The sequence below is a fragment of the Tachypleus tridentatus genome, chromosome 6 (genome assembly GCF_004210375.1).
Source record: "Tachypleus tridentatus isolate NWPU-2018 chromosome 6, ASM421037v1, whole genome shotgun sequence".
Classification (NCBI taxonomy): Eukaryota; Metazoa; Arthropoda; class Merostomata; order Xiphosura; family Limulidae; genus Tachypleus; species Tachypleus tridentatus.
The window spans coordinates 66736811-66758768 of NC_134830.1; the positions used below are offsets into that span (position 1 = coordinate 66736811).

The 21958-nt window shown below is 33.2% G+C and overlaps 1 protein-coding gene across 5 annotated transcripts in view; it reads right to left on the reverse strand.

Moving 5' to 3' along the window:
• The window catches only part of LOC143252719 (coiled-coil domain-containing protein CG32809-like), a 431304-nt gene that overhangs the window by 202520 nt on the left and 206826 nt on the right, over positions 1 to 21958 (reverse strand). For all 5 annotated transcript variants that reach the window (XM_076505287.1, XM_076505286.1, XM_076505285.1 and 2 more), the window contains one exon: positions 18318 to 18383. In XM_076505287.1, the coding sequence (XP_076361402.1) occupies positions 18318 to 18383 (66 nt within the window). The remainder of the gene's footprint in view (positions 1 to 18317; positions 18384 to 21958) is intronic.

Sequence of the window (21958 nt, forward strand, 5' to 3'; positions counted from 1 at the left end):
AGAAGACCAGCTAGCAGAGTGAACTTACGTTAAATATTTAGGAAATTGTAAAGATGACAAAACTTGTATGCTAAACAAGGTTCAGTACAACAGAAAATAATTCATCTTTTAATAAGATGGAAATTATAATCCACCTACATCTGTATTATTCATATCTGTATCGATAAGTCGTGATAATCAAGGTTAAGAGGTGTTTTTTTTAAGCAAAAAGTTACAGAATGGGTTATCTGTGCTACGCCAATCACGAATTTCGAAACCCGTATCACAGCGTTGTAAGTCCGCATCCGCAGACATATCGTAGTTGAGAGGAAACGCTGAGGTTGACTAAAAATAAGGGTGACTGTCTGACCTGTCAATAAAGTTTAACTTATAGAGTCAAATGTTAGAGCTAAAGCTGTGTAATTTAAGCAAATGCACAACGTACATCGAAATAAGCTGAGACATATAAAAAGATAACCTACTCAGTAAAATCTCTTTACACGGAAACATTCATTTCTCACGAGACATTAAGTGCCTCAGGTGTGAGCTCTGAGCAGAATTAAACGGTTTTGTTTGCTGCTAAGCGTAGAGCTGCTCAATAGGCTATCTGTGCTTTGTTCGGCGCAGGTATTGAAAGCCAAATTTTAGTGTTGTAAGCCTCCGAGTCACCAGAGCCATGTGGGGGGATATATATATATATATATGAGAAAAACGCTCTGGTTTTAGAAATATTTTTTACAATACTTACTAAAACACTAGAAATTTATAGACATAAATCCTTCACTTTCGAAACGTTCTCTCGCTGTTTCAATGTCATAAGTTAATATTAACCTCATTCAAGAGGTTGCTGAGCGCGAACAGAATTATCCAATTTTACTGTCCTTGTTTTTTTATAGCTGAAAAGACGGAAAAGTCATCATACAGTACCAACCACGGGTAAAGAGAACTTATACAATTCAAATCATAAGTACTTATGTGAGGACTGCTTTCTATTCGTCTGCCTAGTACTATGTCTAAAAGAGAAAAAAAAAGAGGTAATATATGTTGAGATAAGCTCGAGGACTTATACTTAATGATAATAATAATAGAAAAGGAAATATCTGTATCGGTTCATCGCTTTTTCTTGTAAGATAAAACGATATTCTACTCCATGAAAAACGGCTGTGATAATTTTGTTAAACAATATTCTACACGGCTCTGACAGTGTTATGCTCTTTAAAACATAAAACCGATATATTTTGAGTCTATGATCTTAGAATAAGTGCTCAATGTTGAATGTATCTCAATAAGAAAACTGTAGCTCTTTCACTGGAAAGTTTGATATTTCATGACAGCTTTTCGTGTACAAGATTTGTTACTGCTCTCCTATTCAGACGCCGATTTTCTTAGATTATAATTTATAGCTCATAACACAAAATTTCATAATTTATAAATTACCACATAATTCACGAGATGGCGCCAAAATCACTATAAGAAAGAAATACAGATATAACAGTAATAAATCTCTTGGAATAGCGATTGAATCTACTCTGTGACATCTTAATTTTTCCAAACGAACCCCAAGAAACTAAAGCGAAATAAATAATTAAACAACAATTGATTATTATAACGAATAAGTGTGCATTTTGGTAAAGCAAAAACACGATAATCAACCTATCATCAAATATGGAGCATGTCATTGAATTAGAGAAGTTGAGAAGTTCGAAAATTTTTTTTTTCTGTCTTTTTTCTTTTTTTTTAAATACGCCCAAAGCTGCATAATGGGCTAACTGTCCTCTACTAATTACGTGTAAATTTCGAAACCCTTTTTTTAACAGACATGCTGCTGTGCTAGTGGGGGAAGAAACTCTTCTTTAGTGAATAACCTTGAACGTGATCAAAACCACATTTTCCCACAGCTATGAACTACGGGCATTGCTCACTAAAACTTATCTAAGTATTTGAAAAACGGGCAACAGAAATGATGCAAGTAATTCTGGTATTTTTCAGGGACACATACACATAGATCATAGCTGTGTGTGAAGTGTTTTTAATGTAAGTGAATCGCTTTTAACAGCAGGAAATTTCATATGCAGCAACGCGAGATGATGTTCATGGAAATCTGGAAAAACAACCAATTAGTTACTGCATTTTTGTTCATGCAAAATAAAAAGTCTTGGAGTTATGAACTTTCTACAATATTTACATTTTTATAATTAAAATGCTACTATTTGTATTAGTAAATAAAATATCTAGCGAGAAGCTGAAAGACAGAAAAATATTAAAAGTGTTTCGCTGTTAAAGTGATGATTAAGCATTGTTTTTATTAACTAAGAATTAAGGAGTGAAGATAACATTAAAACATAAATCAAGTTTGTGATGATTACCGTTAAAAAGTTTAATATTTGATTTGATATTTTTAATTTATTATTTTCTATGACTACATTTTAATATTTGAATTGAAAATATACAGTAATAAACTTTAACGGAGAGATACATAAACTGTTTGATTAAATTATATATATATATATATGTATAAAAGAAAAACATAGTTGAACATTGTGACAACAGATGACAGCACATTAGATTTAAACTCGTTTGGTTTCAATTTCTAGCTGAGCTACACGAGGGCTATCTGCGCTGGCCGTTCCCAATTTAGCAGTGTAAGACTAGATGGAAAGCAGCTAGTCATTACTGCTCATCGCCAACTCTTGGACTACTCTTTTACCAACGAATAGTGGGACTGACCATCACTTTATAACTCCCCCACAGCTGAAAGAACGAGCATGTTTGGTATGACGAGGATTCGAGCTCGTGACCTTCGAATTACGAGTCGAGTGCCTTAACCACCTAGCCATGCCGAGCCAAACTATTTATTGTTGTTGTTCTGTTGGAGTAGAACTACTCAATACGCTATCTTTGCAGTGCCCTATCGCTTTGTATGATGAACCATATCAAAGGTTATTTCAGCATGGCTCTTATGCCATATGTTTCATCAGGTAAATGTAACAATGATTGAAAGATTATCTTTGGTGTACAAGACTGTTATGCTTTATGACAAACCGTGCCTTCTAGAAATGGAATCTTATTCTTCAGTATACCTTACGGAACTTGGTTATACTGTGAAGGAATGAAACAAAAGTGGAATCATATGTTATTAATTCGTTTACTTTAGATGTTTCCAATTGTTTTGTCCAACTTATGCATATTTATAAATAGACTAACCGGTATAAGGCGTTGAAATATCGATGGATACTTCTTAAACACAACACAGTACGTATATGTATTTATACAACACGAAGGATGTAAGATAAACATGTCTACAGACTGTGGTCAATCCTGAAAATGCAACGGTTGAGGTTGTCTTAAAAGTGGGTCGTTCAGTTATGAATCTATTGACTGTGCCCTTTCTTGCCTCATGCAAGATAAAAATCAAAGAATTTTGCTTTCTCAAGAAGCTTTAAAACATATCTTGATTTTTTTGTAATTACGAAAGTTGAGTTTTAACTTAATAATGAATTTTATGATGATACTGATGGAATAAGTATGGACAGTTCTCAGTTCTTTCTAACTCTCTTATGAACATGTTGGATTACAAAATCGAAAGTACGGTTAATTTAGGACTATGTTGATGATACATTTTCTGGCTTTGATGGACAGTTTCAATAGTCTTAAATTTACTACATTCTAACAATAAATTTACTCATCATAATAAAGTGTATTAGCTTTTCTTAATGTTATGGTTAGTGGGGTTAATAACGTTTTAAAAACGAAAGACTTTAGGAAGAAAGCACATACCGATCTTTACTCTAAGTTGACGTCGGCTCATCACGAAACTTAAAAGTAGGGATAATGAAAATTTTATTAAATATGGCTGAACTTAATTGCAGTTTTATTTTAAAAAAGCTATATGAAGAAATACATTATCTAAAAATAGTACTGGTAAAAAAGAATGGTTATTATATTGGTGTGGTCCAAAAACCCCTAATTACAAATAGGCTGACCGAAAAAAAATCCATTTTAAAGGTTTGGTTTACTCCGTTATTTTGTATGTATCTGAATTATTAGATATGATGAAAATAATGTGGAAGGAAAGTGTGGATAAATTTGTTTTTTACCAGTAAAGGTTTGAATGCAATACGACAAAGGAAAATTAAAACAACTGTAACTGATAGAGAGGTCCAGATTACAGAGGTCTTCACACAACGTACATCATACTGAATTTGAGTACAAGAATAACGGAACATGGACGTAATTCGTAACGTCTTTCAACATTTCAGAATGAAATTTAAATTGTTAAAATTATTTGTTATTGAGCTTAATTTTAGTAAACAGAAAATAAAATAACTGTTTTAATAAAAAAAGCAGGCCTTTAATAAATAATTTGCAAGAAGTTTATATTTCTATTAAAGTCAAGGCTATGCTCATGACGTCACCACTGGGTGAATTTAGCATGTTGTGGCGAAACTTAATTTTTTAATTTAATTTTTAGCTGTTTTTATAATTTGTAAAATAACAACATGCTCATTCTTATTAATTCCTTTACTGGCCCGGCATGGCCAAGCGTGTTAAGGCGTGCGACTTGTAATCTGAGGGTCGCGGGTTCGCATCTCGGTCACGGCGTCCTTTCAGCCGTGGGGGCGTTATAATATGACGGTCAATCCCACTATTCGTTGGTAAAAGAGTAGCCCAAGAGTTGGCGGTGGGTGGTGATGACTAGCAGCCTTCACTCTACTCTTACACTGCTAAATTAGGGACGGCTAGCACAGATAGCCCTCGAGCAGCTTTGTGCGAAATTCCAAAACAATTAATTCCTTTAAGCATTTATGTGTTTTTTTCTTACAGCAAAGCCACATCGAGCTATCTGCTGAGCTCACAAAGAGGAATCGAACTTATGATTTTAGCGTTGTAAATCCTTACACTTACCACTGTACTGCCGAGAGACAATTTCTTTAAGAAAATAATTAAAAAACCTGAAAATTTCTGAGAATATGTGGCCTTATTCGAAAGTATCAGTCTAACAGGGTAACTGTTTTTATTAATGTTTGATAAATCCCGTAAAATAAGACAGTGATACCAATCCGGTTTAATATCTTGCACCTCTATAACAATACTACCAAACGTTTTTCCATTTTCATAAATTGGTCTATCCACGACTGTCCTCACGAGCTTTTCAAAACATAAAATATTACCATAATAAGCAAAATATCCTAGTACTATAGAAAATGTGTTAACTCCAGAAAGGGTATCTAAAAAGTATTGAACTGTGCTAGAGGTTGAACATGGCCAGCAGTCTAAGGGTCATAAACAAAGCAGAAGAGCGAATAGATTACTGTGCTGTGGGCTGATAAAACAAAGTTTGTTCGTTTGTGTTTTTGTTCTTTTACACATTTTAGGAAAATTTTTTGCGAAGACTTTGTCAAGAGAAGTTTAAGTAAAACAACCTAACATGATGGTGTAATGGTGTGAAGAAGTGATCCTGATTAAGGAATAAGAGATAGTGTCAAGTATTAAGGAGTAACACCACAACAACTTTCATGAAAACATTCATTGGACCTCAACATTCTCAATACTTTACACATATATTTCAAATATATAAAAATAATATCATTTATATAAAACATTTGAAATTGGATTTGACGTTCTTTGTTGTCAAGCACAAAGCTACACGAAGGATACCTGTGTTCTGCCAACCACGAGTATCGAAACCTGATGTCTATCGGGAATAGTCCGCAGACATTCCGCTGTGCCACTTGGGGGCAAACATTAAATTTTTGATTATTTTTTACCTAACGTTTATGCGAATCTGTGTTGAGTTTGGTTTGTTTACTAAGACGCAAAGCTACGTATGCACTCTGTGTACTCTTTTTCACCACAGGGAATCAAACTTAGCGTTGTACATCTGAAATTGGAAATTACAACTCTCACAAAAGCTATATTGCATAGTTTAATTTAAGTAAGCACAAAACTGAGTCATTAGTTCCATTTTTGCCAATAATATCCAAAAAATAAAACAAATAAACGCAGAATTTATAGTTTAAGAATCACAGTGGTATAATTAAATACACGGTAAAACAGATGTGAAAAAAATGCTACATGTATTTTACAAGTTGCTATAATAGCTTGCTACTAAGAAGAATGATTGATATGATTTTTAATTGTATAAATTAGCGTGCAAGTTGTAAGAATATGAATTAAAGAATTAGTAACTTTACATATTTTTCTGCTGTTTAAAAAAATCATAAGAATTACCAGTATATAATCAGCTGTTCATAAAAAAAGGAAAAACAGATAATTTACAGAAAAATTATTAAATTTGACTTAATCTACCAAATTATTTAACATAATAAATTCCACGTAATAGAAGATATCTAATAAACATTAATAAATAACTATATGTTCAAATACATTCACACACATATCATATCCTCTTAAAATGATAAAAAATACGTATAATATTCGAATTAAGCATATTTATAAGAAATGCATCTATAGTAACTTAATTTAAAATGAACATCCCAAACTTCAAAGGTGTTTTTTGATATATGCATTGGTCGAGGCGGATCATTATTACCACTAGTAGCACAGCGGTATGTCTTCGGACTCAAAACGCTATAAAACGGGTTCGATACCCATGGTGGGCAAAGCACAGATAGCTCAATGTGTAGCTTTGTAGTTAACTTCAAACAAACAAACTCTTGATGTATATATACATATTATTCACAAGTGCGTTCGTTATCTAGAAATCTACTGTTCAAACACAGAACATTCATACGTATCATGGTTGTACTAGGAGATGTTTGTTCATAAATACATTTTTGAAAAGTGTTTTTTAATGGACACGTTATTCAGTGGTGTTTCATCGTGTTGTTGATGCCTATGTATTACCCAAGAATATATTATTAACTTTATACATGAAATATTCAAAAGTAATTTACAAGTTTTAACTAGGGAATGTGTCAACATCAAAGATTTGTTGTAAAACATACAGTGATACGAATAACAATCAAAATAAATGTCTCACAAAAATTTTCATTTCAGGAAAACATGTTATCTTTGAGGCACATGGTCAAATCTTCAAGAAAGACGAAGTGTTTTTTTTTTAATATTTACGTTTTTATAATAAACAAGATTGTTGGTGGATTTTACTCGTATGTAGAAGATTAACTGAAAAAAATTATTCCAAGATTTATTAGTTTCTCGAAGAATTACTTAATTTTGTCTGAAAAAACAACAACTAATAGAGATGCTTGTAGGTGCATATAAGGATTAAGAACGCTTGTTTGTAATATCATAAATAATCTATAAATGTTTACGTTCTTGGATAACCGAGATATGGATTTTAAAATTATAGCCGTTCATGTTGTAGATATTCTATGTGGGTTTTTCTTTGGTTGGTTTATATATATAACAAATCCACACTGAGCTATGTGAGTGTTTATTGAGGGTTTGTTTATTTGTTTACTTAGAATTAAAATAAAGCTACACAATCAGCTAACTGTGCTCTGCCCACCACAGGTATCGAAACCCCGTATGAATCAGCAGACATTCAGCTGTGCCAATGCGGTGACGACGATTAAGGGGAATTGAACATCCAATTTTATTCATATAAATTCGAAGACGTATGGCTTGCCCGCCGAGAAACTTTAGACCTACTACCAACAATGACCAGCAATGCAATAACAAAGGTTTTGAGTATTATTGGGGCATAACAATATTTGCATGTGCGTAAACACGAACGAAAAAAGAAAATGGTATTACTATGGGGAGGACATAAAAACGTTTGCTTTTCTGTAACGGGGAAGAAAATGGTACCACTAGAGGAATAACAACGTTTGCTTTTCTGTTAAAGGGAAGAAAATAGTGCTAGTTGAGGAATAACAACGTTTGCTTGTCTGTTAACGGGGAAAATATGGAACTATTGGACGAATAAAAACACTTGTTTGTCTGTTAACGAGGAAAAATGGTGCTACTGGAGGAATAAAAACGTTTTCTTATCTGTTAACGGGAAGAAAATAGAACTACTGGAGGAATAAAAACGTCTGCTAGTCTGTTAACAGGAAGAAAACGATATTACGGAAGGAATAAAAACGTTTGCTTGTCTGTTAACGGGAAGAAAATGGTGCTAGTGTAGGGATAAAAACGTTTGATTGTCTGTTAACGGGGAAAATATGGTACTACTGGAGGAATAAACTTGTTTCCTTCTCTGTTAACTGGAAGAAAATGGTGCTATTGGAGGACAAAAAACGTTTGCAGGAAAAAATGGTTAAAAAACTCGAAAAATGTTTAAAGAGTAGAACTCTTATAACACAAGTCACTCGATCTCACTGATACAACCAAGAGTGAGACAGTTTTTCATAAAAATGTTCATTATTGCAAGTCCAACCAATACATAGGTTTCAAATATGTGCATGAGTTATTTTATTTTTAGTTGGAAGTGGAAAAGCTAGCGAAGCGATGAAAACTGTTGTCAGATACAGAATTTCAGTGGACATGATTTCGTATCCAGTGAGAGGTTTGTTTTGTTTTTGTTTTCCTCCGAGCACTTTGAAATTAGAAAGACCATTAGAAAATTTAAATGTTTCGTCCTCGAAAAACTTCTGCAGAAAGGAAACACCAAAATAAAAAGAAATAGCTCTTACTGACACTCAGTTGTCACTATTTGTCTTTCTAACAAAGAAAACTGGAGTCTAACTCTGGGAAGCTTGGCGGCTTCATTAAAAAAAAGTCTGTCCAAGTGCATGTGTGAAAATATGCACACAAAGTGTATATGTGACAGCTTTGTCGGTCATATGCACGTATAAGATATACAGCAAACACTGCTACTTAATGGAGTTTAGAGATGTTCCTGTATATATACGTTTTAAGTTATTTACTCGTGGTATTTATATTAATCACTCTGGAAGCTGAAATATCCACCTTGATATAAACGTTAAATATGATAATAGTGATAACTGCGGAAAATGTATTCTGGAAAGGAGTAGAATAGAGTGTTACAACAATTTTTTAAGTGTGTTCTACATTGAAACAACAAGAAGCGAATAACATACTATGTAACTAAGTATTGAATACCATTTTTATACATTCACACAAACACACACACATATATATATATCGCACAAATAAAGTTGTGAGACTAATTGTTAAAATATCAAGAAATATGCACTGTGAAAATGCACGCATCCAGTTTTATTGAATAATCAATAAATAAACTACACGTGTAGTACATAACATAATTTCTATTACGACAGTCAATTGTTTTCGTAGAAACTGTCTTATTGCTAAATTTAATACAGTAAAATGAGAACTAACATATTTCTTTGAATAAAATAACTAGTTGGACTGACTAACTGTCCTGAATATTACGAGTGCCTGGAGAGGAACATTCAATATTATTACATTTCTACCCAATCATCTTCATGTTTTCATGATTTCAGTAAAGTCCGTTCTGCAGCATCCAGGTTTATACACATGTCAGGTAACCATAGCAACAAACCACGAAACAGTCTGAAATTGCTTGTCTTTACGTATTTTCTCAACAATAATCCAAGTGCTCTTGCATCGAAAAAGACAAAACTCTCACAAAATTTGACGTTGTCATAGATATCGGTTCTTTCTGGTGAGATTCTATAAGATAGCTGTAAGAATCTTCTAGAAATATTTTTTTAACGTTGATGTATAAATATAACTATATTATTTTTGTTTTGTTTTTCACAGCAAATGGAAACATTTCAACCAATAAAATTACATAAAACAACGAAATCTTAATGTTTGCGACGGAGAGGCTTCTATTTGTATTTATTTCCGAAAATAATAGTTTGTTTTTTTGAATTTCGCGCAAAGTTACACCAAGGCTATCCGCGCTAACCGTCTCTAATTTAACAGCGTGATACTAGAGGGAAGCCATTACCACCCACCGCTAACTCTTGGGCTACTCTTTTACCAACGAATAGTGTGATTTACCGTCACATTTAACGCCTCCATGGCTGAAAAAACAAACATGTTTGGTGTGACGGAGATTCGAATCTGCAATCTTCGGATTACAAGTCGAGTGCCTTAACCACCTGGCCATGCCGGGCCTGAAGAGTAGGGATGTCCAGAGTGTTGAGATGTGGGATCATCGAGGCTATTAATGTGATTACCTAAGTTTTTGATCCCGTTTCAAATTTACCTGAAAAAAAACTGTCTAAAATATTTTTTTAAATAATTATTAAATTCTACGATAGGTTTCACTTGTCTTTCATGAACGGTTTTATAAAGACAGTATGTATTCAGTTTGTGTTTAATGCAAAACTAAAGAATGGACTAACTGCGCCCTGTCTACAGTGCAACACCAAACCCCGGATTTTAGCGTTGTAAGTTGGCAAACTTACCATTGAGCGACCATGATGCAAGGTGTTCAGAAATACTCTAGTTCTCACGGGTTACTAGGTTATAATTCAGTTATCCTCGGGGATTTCTAGGCTACATTTCAGCGAGACCAAGAAACTGTTATTCTAGTCAATGCCTAAACTAATACATAAAAATAATGAAACTGAAGTATGTATGATACTGGACAGAGAAAGAAATATGTATGTATGAACGCAAGTACGACAAGCGCACACACACACACATACATATATAACGCTTTTCTTGTTTAATGATATATTAACATAAAATTGATACACAAACTAAAACGACATACATTTATTTACGTTACTAAAAACTTAAAGTCACAACTTAGCAGTTAGTTCAAAACGAAACTAGCTTAGATAATGCACATTAACCTATCGATACCACCTTCCTTTGCATCTTTATTTGAAAGGTAAAATTCCGAACTGCACACAATTAATTGTACAGCAGTTCAAATCAAAAACTAATCTAAAGTTAAGAGACGAACCATTAAAAGACAAACACAATAAATATAAGTGTTTTTCTTTATAGCAAAACCACAGCAGGCTATCTGCTGAGCCCACCGTGGGGAATCGAACCGCTGATTTTAGCGTTGTAAATCCGTAGACTTATCGCTGTACTAGCGGGCAGCAAAAGACACCCCCAATAAATATAAGTATGCTGTTCTATACACAGATTTGTACGTCACGATGTACATATGTGAAAAAGTATGATACAAAATAACCTTTTTATTTCCATAAAACAACTCCACATTCCATGAAGTTACATCTAATTAAAAGAGTTGCAGTCAATGGCCCTCTCAAGCTAGTAACTTCAAAGTATACGGAAAAAAAGGTTATGTGTGAGTTATTTAAGATACATGTTGAAATATTCATTAATTATACAAAATCCAACCCGATTTTGATAATTCAAACCATACTGAATCTTCACTAACGAAACTATAAAGCATAAAAAGACAAAATAAGGAAACACCGTCTTTCTCGAAAGGATTTTCAAACATATTGTTCAAGTATTCTAATGTTTCCCTTGTCTCGTTTTCGTCTTTTTTTATACACGCAATAAAATTCAGCAGGTTAATGAAATGCAAAACTAATAAAACAAATTGATAGTAACCACATTTGTTTTCTCTATTTGTGCAAACTAATACTAAGCTGAAAAGAAAATGTTTCGAAAATGAAATATTCTAAGCGCAACCCCCCTACAGAATTGTTGATTGAAGTGTTTTCCTTCTTAGTTATGAATTTGTTGTTTTTCTTTTCAGAATGGCATGAAGAGTGGGTTAAGAAGCTCGACTCCCAGTGTGAGGGTTTTGGGTTCGAATCACTGTCCCTCCGAACATGTTAGCCCTTTTTATTTTTAAATGTGACGATCAATCTCACTAGTTAGCCCTAGTGTAGCTTTGCGCAAAATTCACAATAAATTATTATATTTACAAGCTTTACAAATCAGTAAAAATGGTTGATTGAGCCTCATGTTGAAAATATAGACATGATACTCTGTACGTGGTAAAAAGGCAGTGAACAAAATCAACGGTATTCTATGCATTTCTTAATCAAAACTCTGTGGGGCGTAATACAAATCATTATGATAAAATGTCTGGAACAATGTATTGGGAATACAGCAGAACAAAATATATACATATATATATATTGTCTTGAAACGCTGAGCGAATACACTTACGTGTTTGTTTTTCAGATCTGCGTAACGATTTACAATTCAAATGGGGTAGATGCTAAACTGAATTTCAAACGAAACTACCTATTTAATAAAACCTTGCATCTACTTATTCCACTCAGTAACTGTACATATTATCTTTTATGACAAAATCTAGTTAATTTTCTAGAATAAATATGAACAAAATGGTGATATCACGTGTTTAAAAAAACATTCTTACATCTCACATATAATACACCATGAAGAACTTCAGTCCTTTTTTATATTTCATACCACTGACCAGCAGTTACCACTAAGTGCGTTTGTGTAGCTACATTAACCCATATCCCTTGTTTATCTTCAGGTTAACATACATAACATTACTGTAAATACGTAGTTACTACATTAGTTATCTAAAATCAGGGGTTCGATTCCCCTCGGTGGACTCCGCAGATAGCCCAATGTGTCATTGCTATAAGAAAACACACACACACATACACTAGTTATTTACTATTAGTTTTTATAATTGTTTTCCTATCCATCTGACATAAAATATATGCGTTATAAAATTTAGGTTATTTTCATGTGAACTTAGTAGCATACATAAAATACTTGCACATTATATTTTTTTTAGAAAAATAATAGAGTGTTCCTAACAATTTGTTTAGTAATTTAAAGATTTGGAACCAAATCTCTCCCAAAATTAAACATTATCAATTATTTATAATCGAATAACATGAAGAAAAATATCAAAACAGCAAAGTACACTACTTTGTATATTTACTTTACACTTTTGTTAACTTAAAAAGAATTGTGATTTTTACATTCATAAAATTTCATACTTGTAGCTACTGTATGAATTCTATGCAAAAATTGAAGAAAACGTTATTGTAATATGTATGCGATTAGCACCCACACTTTAAATGTGTTTGGTTAGGAATTTTTTTTGTTAAAGGCCATTTAGAATGCTATACCTGTTAAACAATTGGATTAATTATTTTTTTAATAAATGTAAGAGAATAATAAAAGAAATGAGTGTGTAACGTAAAACACAAAACGGAAAAACCTACCTTACATGAGATTAAAATATTAAATTGCATTAAAATGGGCTATGTCCCGTACAAAAAAAAAAAACAACTAAAAACGTGGTTGACCAGAACAGTGTAACCACTTCCAATAATACTGTCCAATGTTAGAAACGTGTCAAAAATGTTGCTGCCATTTATCATCAGAGTGACAGCAGGAAAGAAAATCCGAATAATGATGACTTCAATGTCCAAAGCACAGCCTTCTGAAGAGGACAACTTCCTCCTTTCAGTTATTTTCACTAATTAAATGACCTATTCATTGACAGTACGTTTTATCTAAAAAATATTATTTAAATGTTTTTCACCATATATCATATACCAACTAGCATGAAGCTTTGCTGTGGTGACTGTATTGAAATATAAACAAGGAATGGACAATACTTTAATTTTGATGCCACTGCTAAAGATTAATTTGTGTGCTGTATCAGTGAGTTCGTTTTATCAAATTTTGACATGGCCAAGAACCCAGAAAAAGGGATAGAGATAGAGAGCAGTGACAAATGGGTTAGTTTTTTATTTTTGTATCTAAAAGAAAACGGTGGGAACTAATTTTATGCAATTCCAAGGCCTTCAGGGAGTTAAGCGAGTTGACATATATAGTACAATGACTGTACTGCTTAGTATATGTAGCCGAGAGCAAGCGAGTTTACATACAACTCAGCAGTGAACACATGATCTGTAGAGAAAATCGTGTGAGCAAATACAGATTTACCGTAAATCATGGCAGGGGCTACAGAGTCATATACATTCGAGCCATCTGTGAAGATGGGAACAGGAGAATTCTCAAAGGCTGCTCATTAGACACAAGTCTGACTTCGTTTAAGGGGTAGCTGACTTGTTTAGGAAACTGAAACAGAGGAGGGTGGTAACTGCCTAGGTGAGATGTGCTGATCACTGAATTCAACAAAAGTTCCTAATGTCAGAACCAGTATAATAAACTTTGCTTAGATATAAAGGCCAAAGGTTGGAAGAGTAAATCATCTATCTGCAAAAAACAGAATCCATAGATCCATGAATATATATTACCAGGTGGTATGTTGTGGCACTGAGGCACTGATTAGAACCCTAAGGTAAAGAAAAGATTAATAGAATTCTTTGTACAAACTATAGACTGGGAAAGCGTAGAAATTTCCTGTATAAAGCCAAAGCCTTTAATGATGCACAGTGTCCAATATGTTCAATGTAGAGTCTCTAATAAGCACAGACAAGAAAACTGCCGATCCAGTTTAGATCGAATGAAGACATGACAGATTTTGAACATAAAATAACTACCCACCATGTTAGAAGAAAGGATGAAGAGGATCTTTAGTAACCTTATATACTTGACCTTAAGTTTGTTTATGTGTGTAACAAAAGCCAGTATATTATGAAAGGAAGATCCTAGCAGCTTTGTATCAACCACAACTAGAAATTGTGCACTGTTCTGATAGAGCTGAGAAGATAGTGTAGTTCTCACTGTTGTCGTAAATGCATGAAAATGGTTTTTTAATGAAAATAATTAAATATTTCTATTTGGTCACTCACTTAATTCAGTAAGGGAATTTTATAGCTGATACTCTGTGTATCCGATATTTAATAACCAACATTTACAAGGAGGATGTTTATAGTTACAGAAGGAAGTTGTTCAGTGTGATTATACGAGACTCAAAACACAAATCCTAGGTGGTTTGAGCTTTTGAAAGAAGGATCGGGATATTTTTGTTTTCATACAAACACAAAATGTCATTTCTGCTACCATCGACGTTGTCACAAAAACTTCTATAATTCAAATGTGTAAGCATTGCAATTTTCGTTTAGACCTTTGAAGAGACTTTAATGAGAAACTCTTCTATTTTGACTTTTGGCCACTTTTTAATGTATTTTATGACTAGAAGGTATACTAAACTCCATCAAAGAAATCCTCATCAGATGGGTGATATCGAATAATGGTTCTGCATTCCAATTAATACTGATAGCTCAGGAGAAACCCACTTGAAGCAAAAATGTTTCTCAGACGACTGGTATGGGTTTTAACATTTTTACTAATAAAACAAAGAACAACGTTTCAACCATACCGGCCGTCCTGAGATAGCTCACCTTTGTAACTGGTAGAAACAGAAATGGGGTTGAAGTAGACTGATCTACCAATTTGGAGGACATTGGATTGTGCAAGTAGTTCACAAACACTGCAACTGGAATACAGATAATTATTTGCATTCTCGCTGCAGCCGTGGAACAGAGCATAAACATATCTTTTTTCAAAAAGACTTCACCATTTTTAGGATATGTTATCAAAGCTCTTAATCCGTTGCATTTTTCACTTCAGTACATTTGATACATCATTAAGAATTGAAAGGGTGGGGGTCAGACCATTTGATACAACAAAGTTTGTTCTGATACTCAGTGTTTCATGGCCTTTGACACTGTAACAAGAACAGGTTAAAGAATCACGACAAAATATTTTGTAGCTCCTAAACGCTGGCAATGAAAACAATGGCGAGTATAAGAATATAAGGCTGCCAACTTCTGCATCGATAGGTGGACAAGGCGACGTAAAGGTCAATATTAGTAATTTAATTGGCATAGACAGACATTCTAGTTTTATAAATGGAGAGCGGCTTGAGAGCTGAAAATTCTTGATTAGACAAAATCACCTCCGCCAACTCTTGATTAATGACTGTCTGACCGAATATTGCGATCTGAGCGTCACAAGTATTATAGCGTTTCACAAACGACCTCAAGTTCCGAAGCACGTTTTTGCGATAATAGGACACGAATTAGAATTCTTCGATGCACACTAAGGTACTTTAAGAACTAAACCAAATCTGGCTTTAGTGGAATAAAACATCACAGAATATAATAGTTATGTTACACTAACATTTCACTCATTAGGTACAATATAACAAATACTCTCTTAAGCTGAGCTAAGTTTCAAATGTTAATGTTGCTCGTGAAAATCAACAGATGAAGGAATCCGGCCTTAAGGAGTGATATTTGTGTTACAGAATCAGTAGTGTAGTTGAAAGTATATTTAAACCAAAAATAAATATTAATTTACATTTCTTTTATTATTTAGATATACTACTATTTCTTCAGTACAAATGTGGTAACCTTAAGCCGTTCGCCCATTTTCATGACAGACTCGCAATATTAAATGAGGCTTTGCGCCATTTTGACGAGAAATTCGCTCTCATTGCTACCATAAGTTAAGGTATTTATTGACATTGTTTATGCCGACACAGTCCTTCAATTGGCAGAACTGATTCTTAACTTAAATTACTCTAACTTTATTAACGAATACATGGTAACAATATAGCTAGGGATATACAGTCGTTCTGTAGCCACTATTTTCCTTTGATAGTATATCAAAAATCTTGTGATTGGTCATTTTTAGAATGGTAATTCATAACACTACATTTATGACGATAATGAGATAACGGATGTTACGTGCGAAGAAAGTTAAGAAAATTACTTAGAAAAGGTTATAAGTATATTTTCAATTTTCATTCTTCTTTAAATCTTATCGGACAAGTTTCTAAGTTGATTTTTTTTTATTTTATATACATAGACATCATTGACAAAACTACCACTTAACCACTTCTGTTCACTGGAAATCCACAGACTCACTCTGACTCTGCATACCCTACATTTCATTTTTTACATGAATTCCCTTCGTTTTAATTAATTATATTATAAAATAAGTAATTTATTCACTTGTGAATTCGATATATTTTTCTCCCAAAGTAGTTACCCTATATCAGTAATTGAAAATGTTCTCCACATCTTTGCTTTCTTACTATAATCTCACACTTAACCCAACAGAGTGCTACAAAATAAGCACTTGGATTAAATTACCATTCCACTATATCCTCTGATCCCAGAGTTGCGCATTCTTCCGTTATGTAGCTCGGAATTATACTGATAGTTTTCCATTTCACAAATTGGTCAGAAGACAAGCTTACAATCAACCATCTCTTGAGATTTCATTATTCAAATTTTTGTTGATTGCATTGTTGTTGTAATATTTCACTCAATTCTCTCTACAGCACAGAAAGAGTTTCCTATCATTGTTTCATAAAACCTTTGTCTTCCTACATGGAATTTTTTCATCGTTATTTAGAACTTTTTATCCTTCATGTTATATCCAGTATCTCTATCATTTTGGGATTAACAATCCGTTAATAGATCGTAGAGAAGACTTAGCCGGAAAGCTTCAATTCAGTTTGATTTGGTTTGTTTTGAAATTCGTGCAAAGCTACGCGAGGGCTATCTGCGCTAGCCGTCCCTAATTTAGCAGTGTAAGTCTAGAGGGAAGGAGCTAGTCATCACCACCCACTGCCAACTCTTGCGCTACTGTTTTACCAACGAATAGTGGGATTGACCGTCATATTATAATGCCCCCATGGCTGAAAGGGCGAACATGTTTGGTGTGACGGGGATTCGAACCTGCAATTCTCGGATAACGATCAAGTGCCTTAACCACCTGGCCATGCCGAGACTCAATTTAGTCATCAATATTCCTTTTGTTTTTCCTGTTAGTTAGTATATTTCATCATATCACCTGAATAATATATTTTTGTTGTTTTACAGTTGCGGTTATTCCTAAATGTAGCAAGCGAGAAAAACACACTAGTAGCAAGAACGACTGTTGATCAATACTTATTTATAAAAATGACTATCAGTTTATTGAACACAGCCGATCAATAAGTACAAATCAGAATTTAATGATCAGCATATTTTTTATTTAAAAATCAAATCAAATAACCGTGGCATTAAATTCAGTTGCTTTTTTTACTGCCAAAAGAAAGGTAGGCTGAAACGTGCAATATTCGATAAATGTTATAATTTAACTATTTAATTTAAATTGCTCGGAAAGCAACGTTTGTAGTTCTAATTTCTCCCCATCTTAATTTTCCCCAGAAAAATTCTGCATGCAGATGAATAAATCTCACTATTACGTTTCTATATGCATTAAATGGATGAATATATACATTTAGCTTTCCCAGGTGAATGATAAAAACATTTAAAGAATGAATTTAATTGTTTTTACTGATGTACTATCCAGAATCCTGTATCGGAATTTATCACAGAAGAAGACAACGAATATGTGTCAGCAATACATAAACGGTCGTGGAAGAAAATGAAGACTAAAAATATTTACTTAGTAAACACTGAAAATTCACAAATTTAACAACGTAGCATATGCGCACATATATGTATTTTTTACACAGTTAAAAAAATACTAACCTCTAGGTGGCGCTCCTCCACTACTACTGCTGGTTGATTGGTTCTCTTCTGCAATATAATCACTTCCTACAAGATAAATAAAGGTACGTCAGATTTGAATAAAAATACGCTACTATATTTCTTTTAGATTAAGTGGGATAATGTTTTTTACCATCCTTCATTATGTTAACCGATTAACATTTGGAAGATAAGAAAACACGCAATAACACGTCTTAATTAATGGGTCAATATAAAACAGCAAATAACGGTACAATAAGCTATCAACAAAACAAGAAAAACGATTTATTACATATGAAAATATGGTTATTTCTAAAACAAATTGAAACATAGTTTATATTCGTAATAGTTTTACGATAAAGTGTGCTATAAAAATGCAAATTTACATATTCCTATAAAAGTCCTCTGTCCACATCTCAAACGTAAAAATACACAACACAGTACAATTCTTACGTGTGCATGGTTTGTTGTGTCTTTACTGGTACTTTATTTTTTAACGTAAAGGACAAATCCCAATAAAAATTATAAGTTGGCGACACTGACGTCTCAACGTGCACAATATTTTATTTGTATAAGGTTAAAAGCAAACAATATACGCTGAACTTTATACCAATAAATTATTGCGCATGTAAAAACGACAAGAACTGTTAGTCTAACATCTCAAAGGAAATCTAATTCCTCATTCTTCTAATAATAGAAAGCTCTTACCAATACATCTCAATTCTTATTATTATGTTATTCATATAAATATGCGACACAATGAGGGCTGAAATTGTAAATCCAGGAGATAAATATGTACCTATTACACACACAAATCTACCCAGGTGTAGTAACCATTTTCACTTTTATAATAGTTTATTTAGGAGCAACAACCTTCCCACAAGTGAAAGCAAATGGCAAATAGTTGTAGTTTTACATATGGAAGTTGTGGGGTAGAGTACACCCATTTACTCTTAAATTGTTATATTTTTTATTCTTTTTTGACAAATGTGACCTGCAAAAAGAGGTTAAATCTGATAGATGTTACTCTAACACTGCGAGTCCTACTTAACAGATAACTCCTTTATTGAGGTACCTTTTGACCCGTTCCGCAATTTAGTCTGTACTTTAGTCTTATATAAATATGCACACACATAGCTGTATGAATATCTTGATCTATCCATTTAGTTAAAACACATTATAAAAGCACAGTAAGATATAAACATGGACACAAACTGGCAATTATTTCTCAGTTATTACCACCCTGGTGATAAGTAGCAATTTGAAATTACTGCGAATCAACAAGTCAAGGAATAATTACAGTTACAAAACTTCCAAATAAGGAGCTAACTTAATAATCGTATTTTAAATTAACTTTACACAAACTCTGCATACATTTTTAAATGTTTTATAACAGCCGTATATGATGAGGAAAACATTTGTAGTAGTATATAATTTGGAACGTTATATAATAATCTGTAATTTTTAGTATATAATAAGGAAACGTATCAATAAACCTAACCATGCTCATCACATAACCTCTTTTCTTCTTAGGTGAGCAGATGATTATGTATTACGTTGTTCTTTCTCATAAACGTTGCCCATATGGATCATCTTAAAACATTTATAATATAAACATTTCGATATTTTGTGTCTGATACATGAAAACAATTACTTAACATATGCAAGTCACAAATTTGTTATTAATCACAAATGGCTACCTATGCTCTATCCACCACGGGTATAGAAACTCGGTTTTTAGCAGTATAAGTCCGGAAATATACCGTTATGCCACTGGGCAGGGGTTCAGATGAAATACTGACAAACGTATGATCTCCAATTTACAGTTTTTGACCCTTAATCCAAATTTTCTTAAAATGTTTATTTTATGAACTAATTCTCATTCATCTACTTCTGAAATCAGGGGTTCGATTTTCCTCGGTGGGCTCAGCAGATAGCCCGCTGTAGCTTTCTTATAAGAAACACTCACACGCACACACTCATCTACTTCAGAAACCTTGTCTTTTTTTGTGCCTTATACGGGTTTCGTCAGTCTGAAAATATTGACATTTAAGGTAATTTGTGGCTTTCCGACTTCGAGTTACGGTACGTTTCTAACATGGAGCCATTTAACCTAGCATGTCTGAAATCCTGAGCGCTCGGGTTATAGGGTTTCATTTTAATTTCTATCAAGACTTCTTGAATCTACGTGTTTTTTACAACATCACGAATCTCACAATCTCAATAATGCTAAAAGGAGAATAATTATTTTCGAGAAATAGATATATGTCCTTCTCTTTACACTCCAAGGTTTGAAAATAATAATTAAAACTATTTTTTTACAGCAGGACTCAAATAAGGAAAGTCATGGAAATCATTTGTTGATTATAGAAAAGCTGGGTTGTGTCCACTACTAGAAAACTTTAGAATGGAGTTTTAAATACTTTGCATAAAAGGTCTATATCCTGTTATAACTACTGCGTATTAAAGTGAGTGTTTTTCTTATAACAAAGCCACCTCGGGCTATCTGCTGAGCCCACCAAGGGGACTTAAACCCCTGATTTTTGTGTTGCAAGTGTGTGAACTTACCGCTATACTAGCATGGGGCGTATTAAAATGAATCATTATTGACAAATGAAGTAAATAATGCATAATAACCTGCAGTCTGATACGTTTTTGTTGTAATCTTCATTAATTTGATAACTAATCTAGAAGGTTTAGAAAAGTCAAAACTAAGAACAAGCACTAAAAAAATTGGGAGTTAAGGCCAGTACGAACAACAAAACACTGAACATTATCTTTATCTGCAATCAATTCTAATGTTATATTAATGAGAAGCCACAAGAGAGCAAAATTAAAACAATCTATCAAAATTTTGACAAGACTCTTAAGTCCGTATCTAGAATAAAAGCGTCATACGGTGCTCATTAATAAATTCTTATTTTCTGGATAAGATATGTCTCTGATTATCCATGTTTAGGCAATACTTTAACCAAAATAACCTTTTCCCTTTAATTATTTTCATCAATGTGCTTCCTTTCTCTGCTTTTAAAATCATTCCACATGAGTTTTTCTTTTTTTACCCTGAATTCACCTCATAAGAAAAATAGTTTCTATTCCATCTTAAAATCTTTGTTTTCATGAACACGCAATACCACAAACCTCACGACAAAGTCCGCTAGTCGTATAGGAACATGAAAATCAAATTACTTAAAATGGTTTTCTATTGGCTTTGTGACATTATTTCGGTTAAAACGTTTCTATTTCAAAAAATATGTGATAAATCTAATACAACTCAAGAACAAAATCGTTGTACCCTTTCAGTTCAATAGCCTACTGAGAGGAGTTACGCTTTGGGTATAATAAAGATAAAGAAAAATAAACTGTTCATCTTAGAATTACCGATGTGATCCGTACTGCCTTTTTAAATACGTTAATAATCTATTTCGATAGGGGTCTATAATATAATATGAGCGAAAAGTAAAATAGAATTTAAAAGAAATACCAACAGCACTGCAGTTAATCCGACTAATAACTGCTGGGGATCGTCAATGTATTTAAATGCGTATCAAATTACTTACTAAACTCAGTTTTTCTCGGCTGGTTTTCTACACTGAGTGTTGTAACAAATATAAAATTAATATATGTGATGCAGTTTACAGATC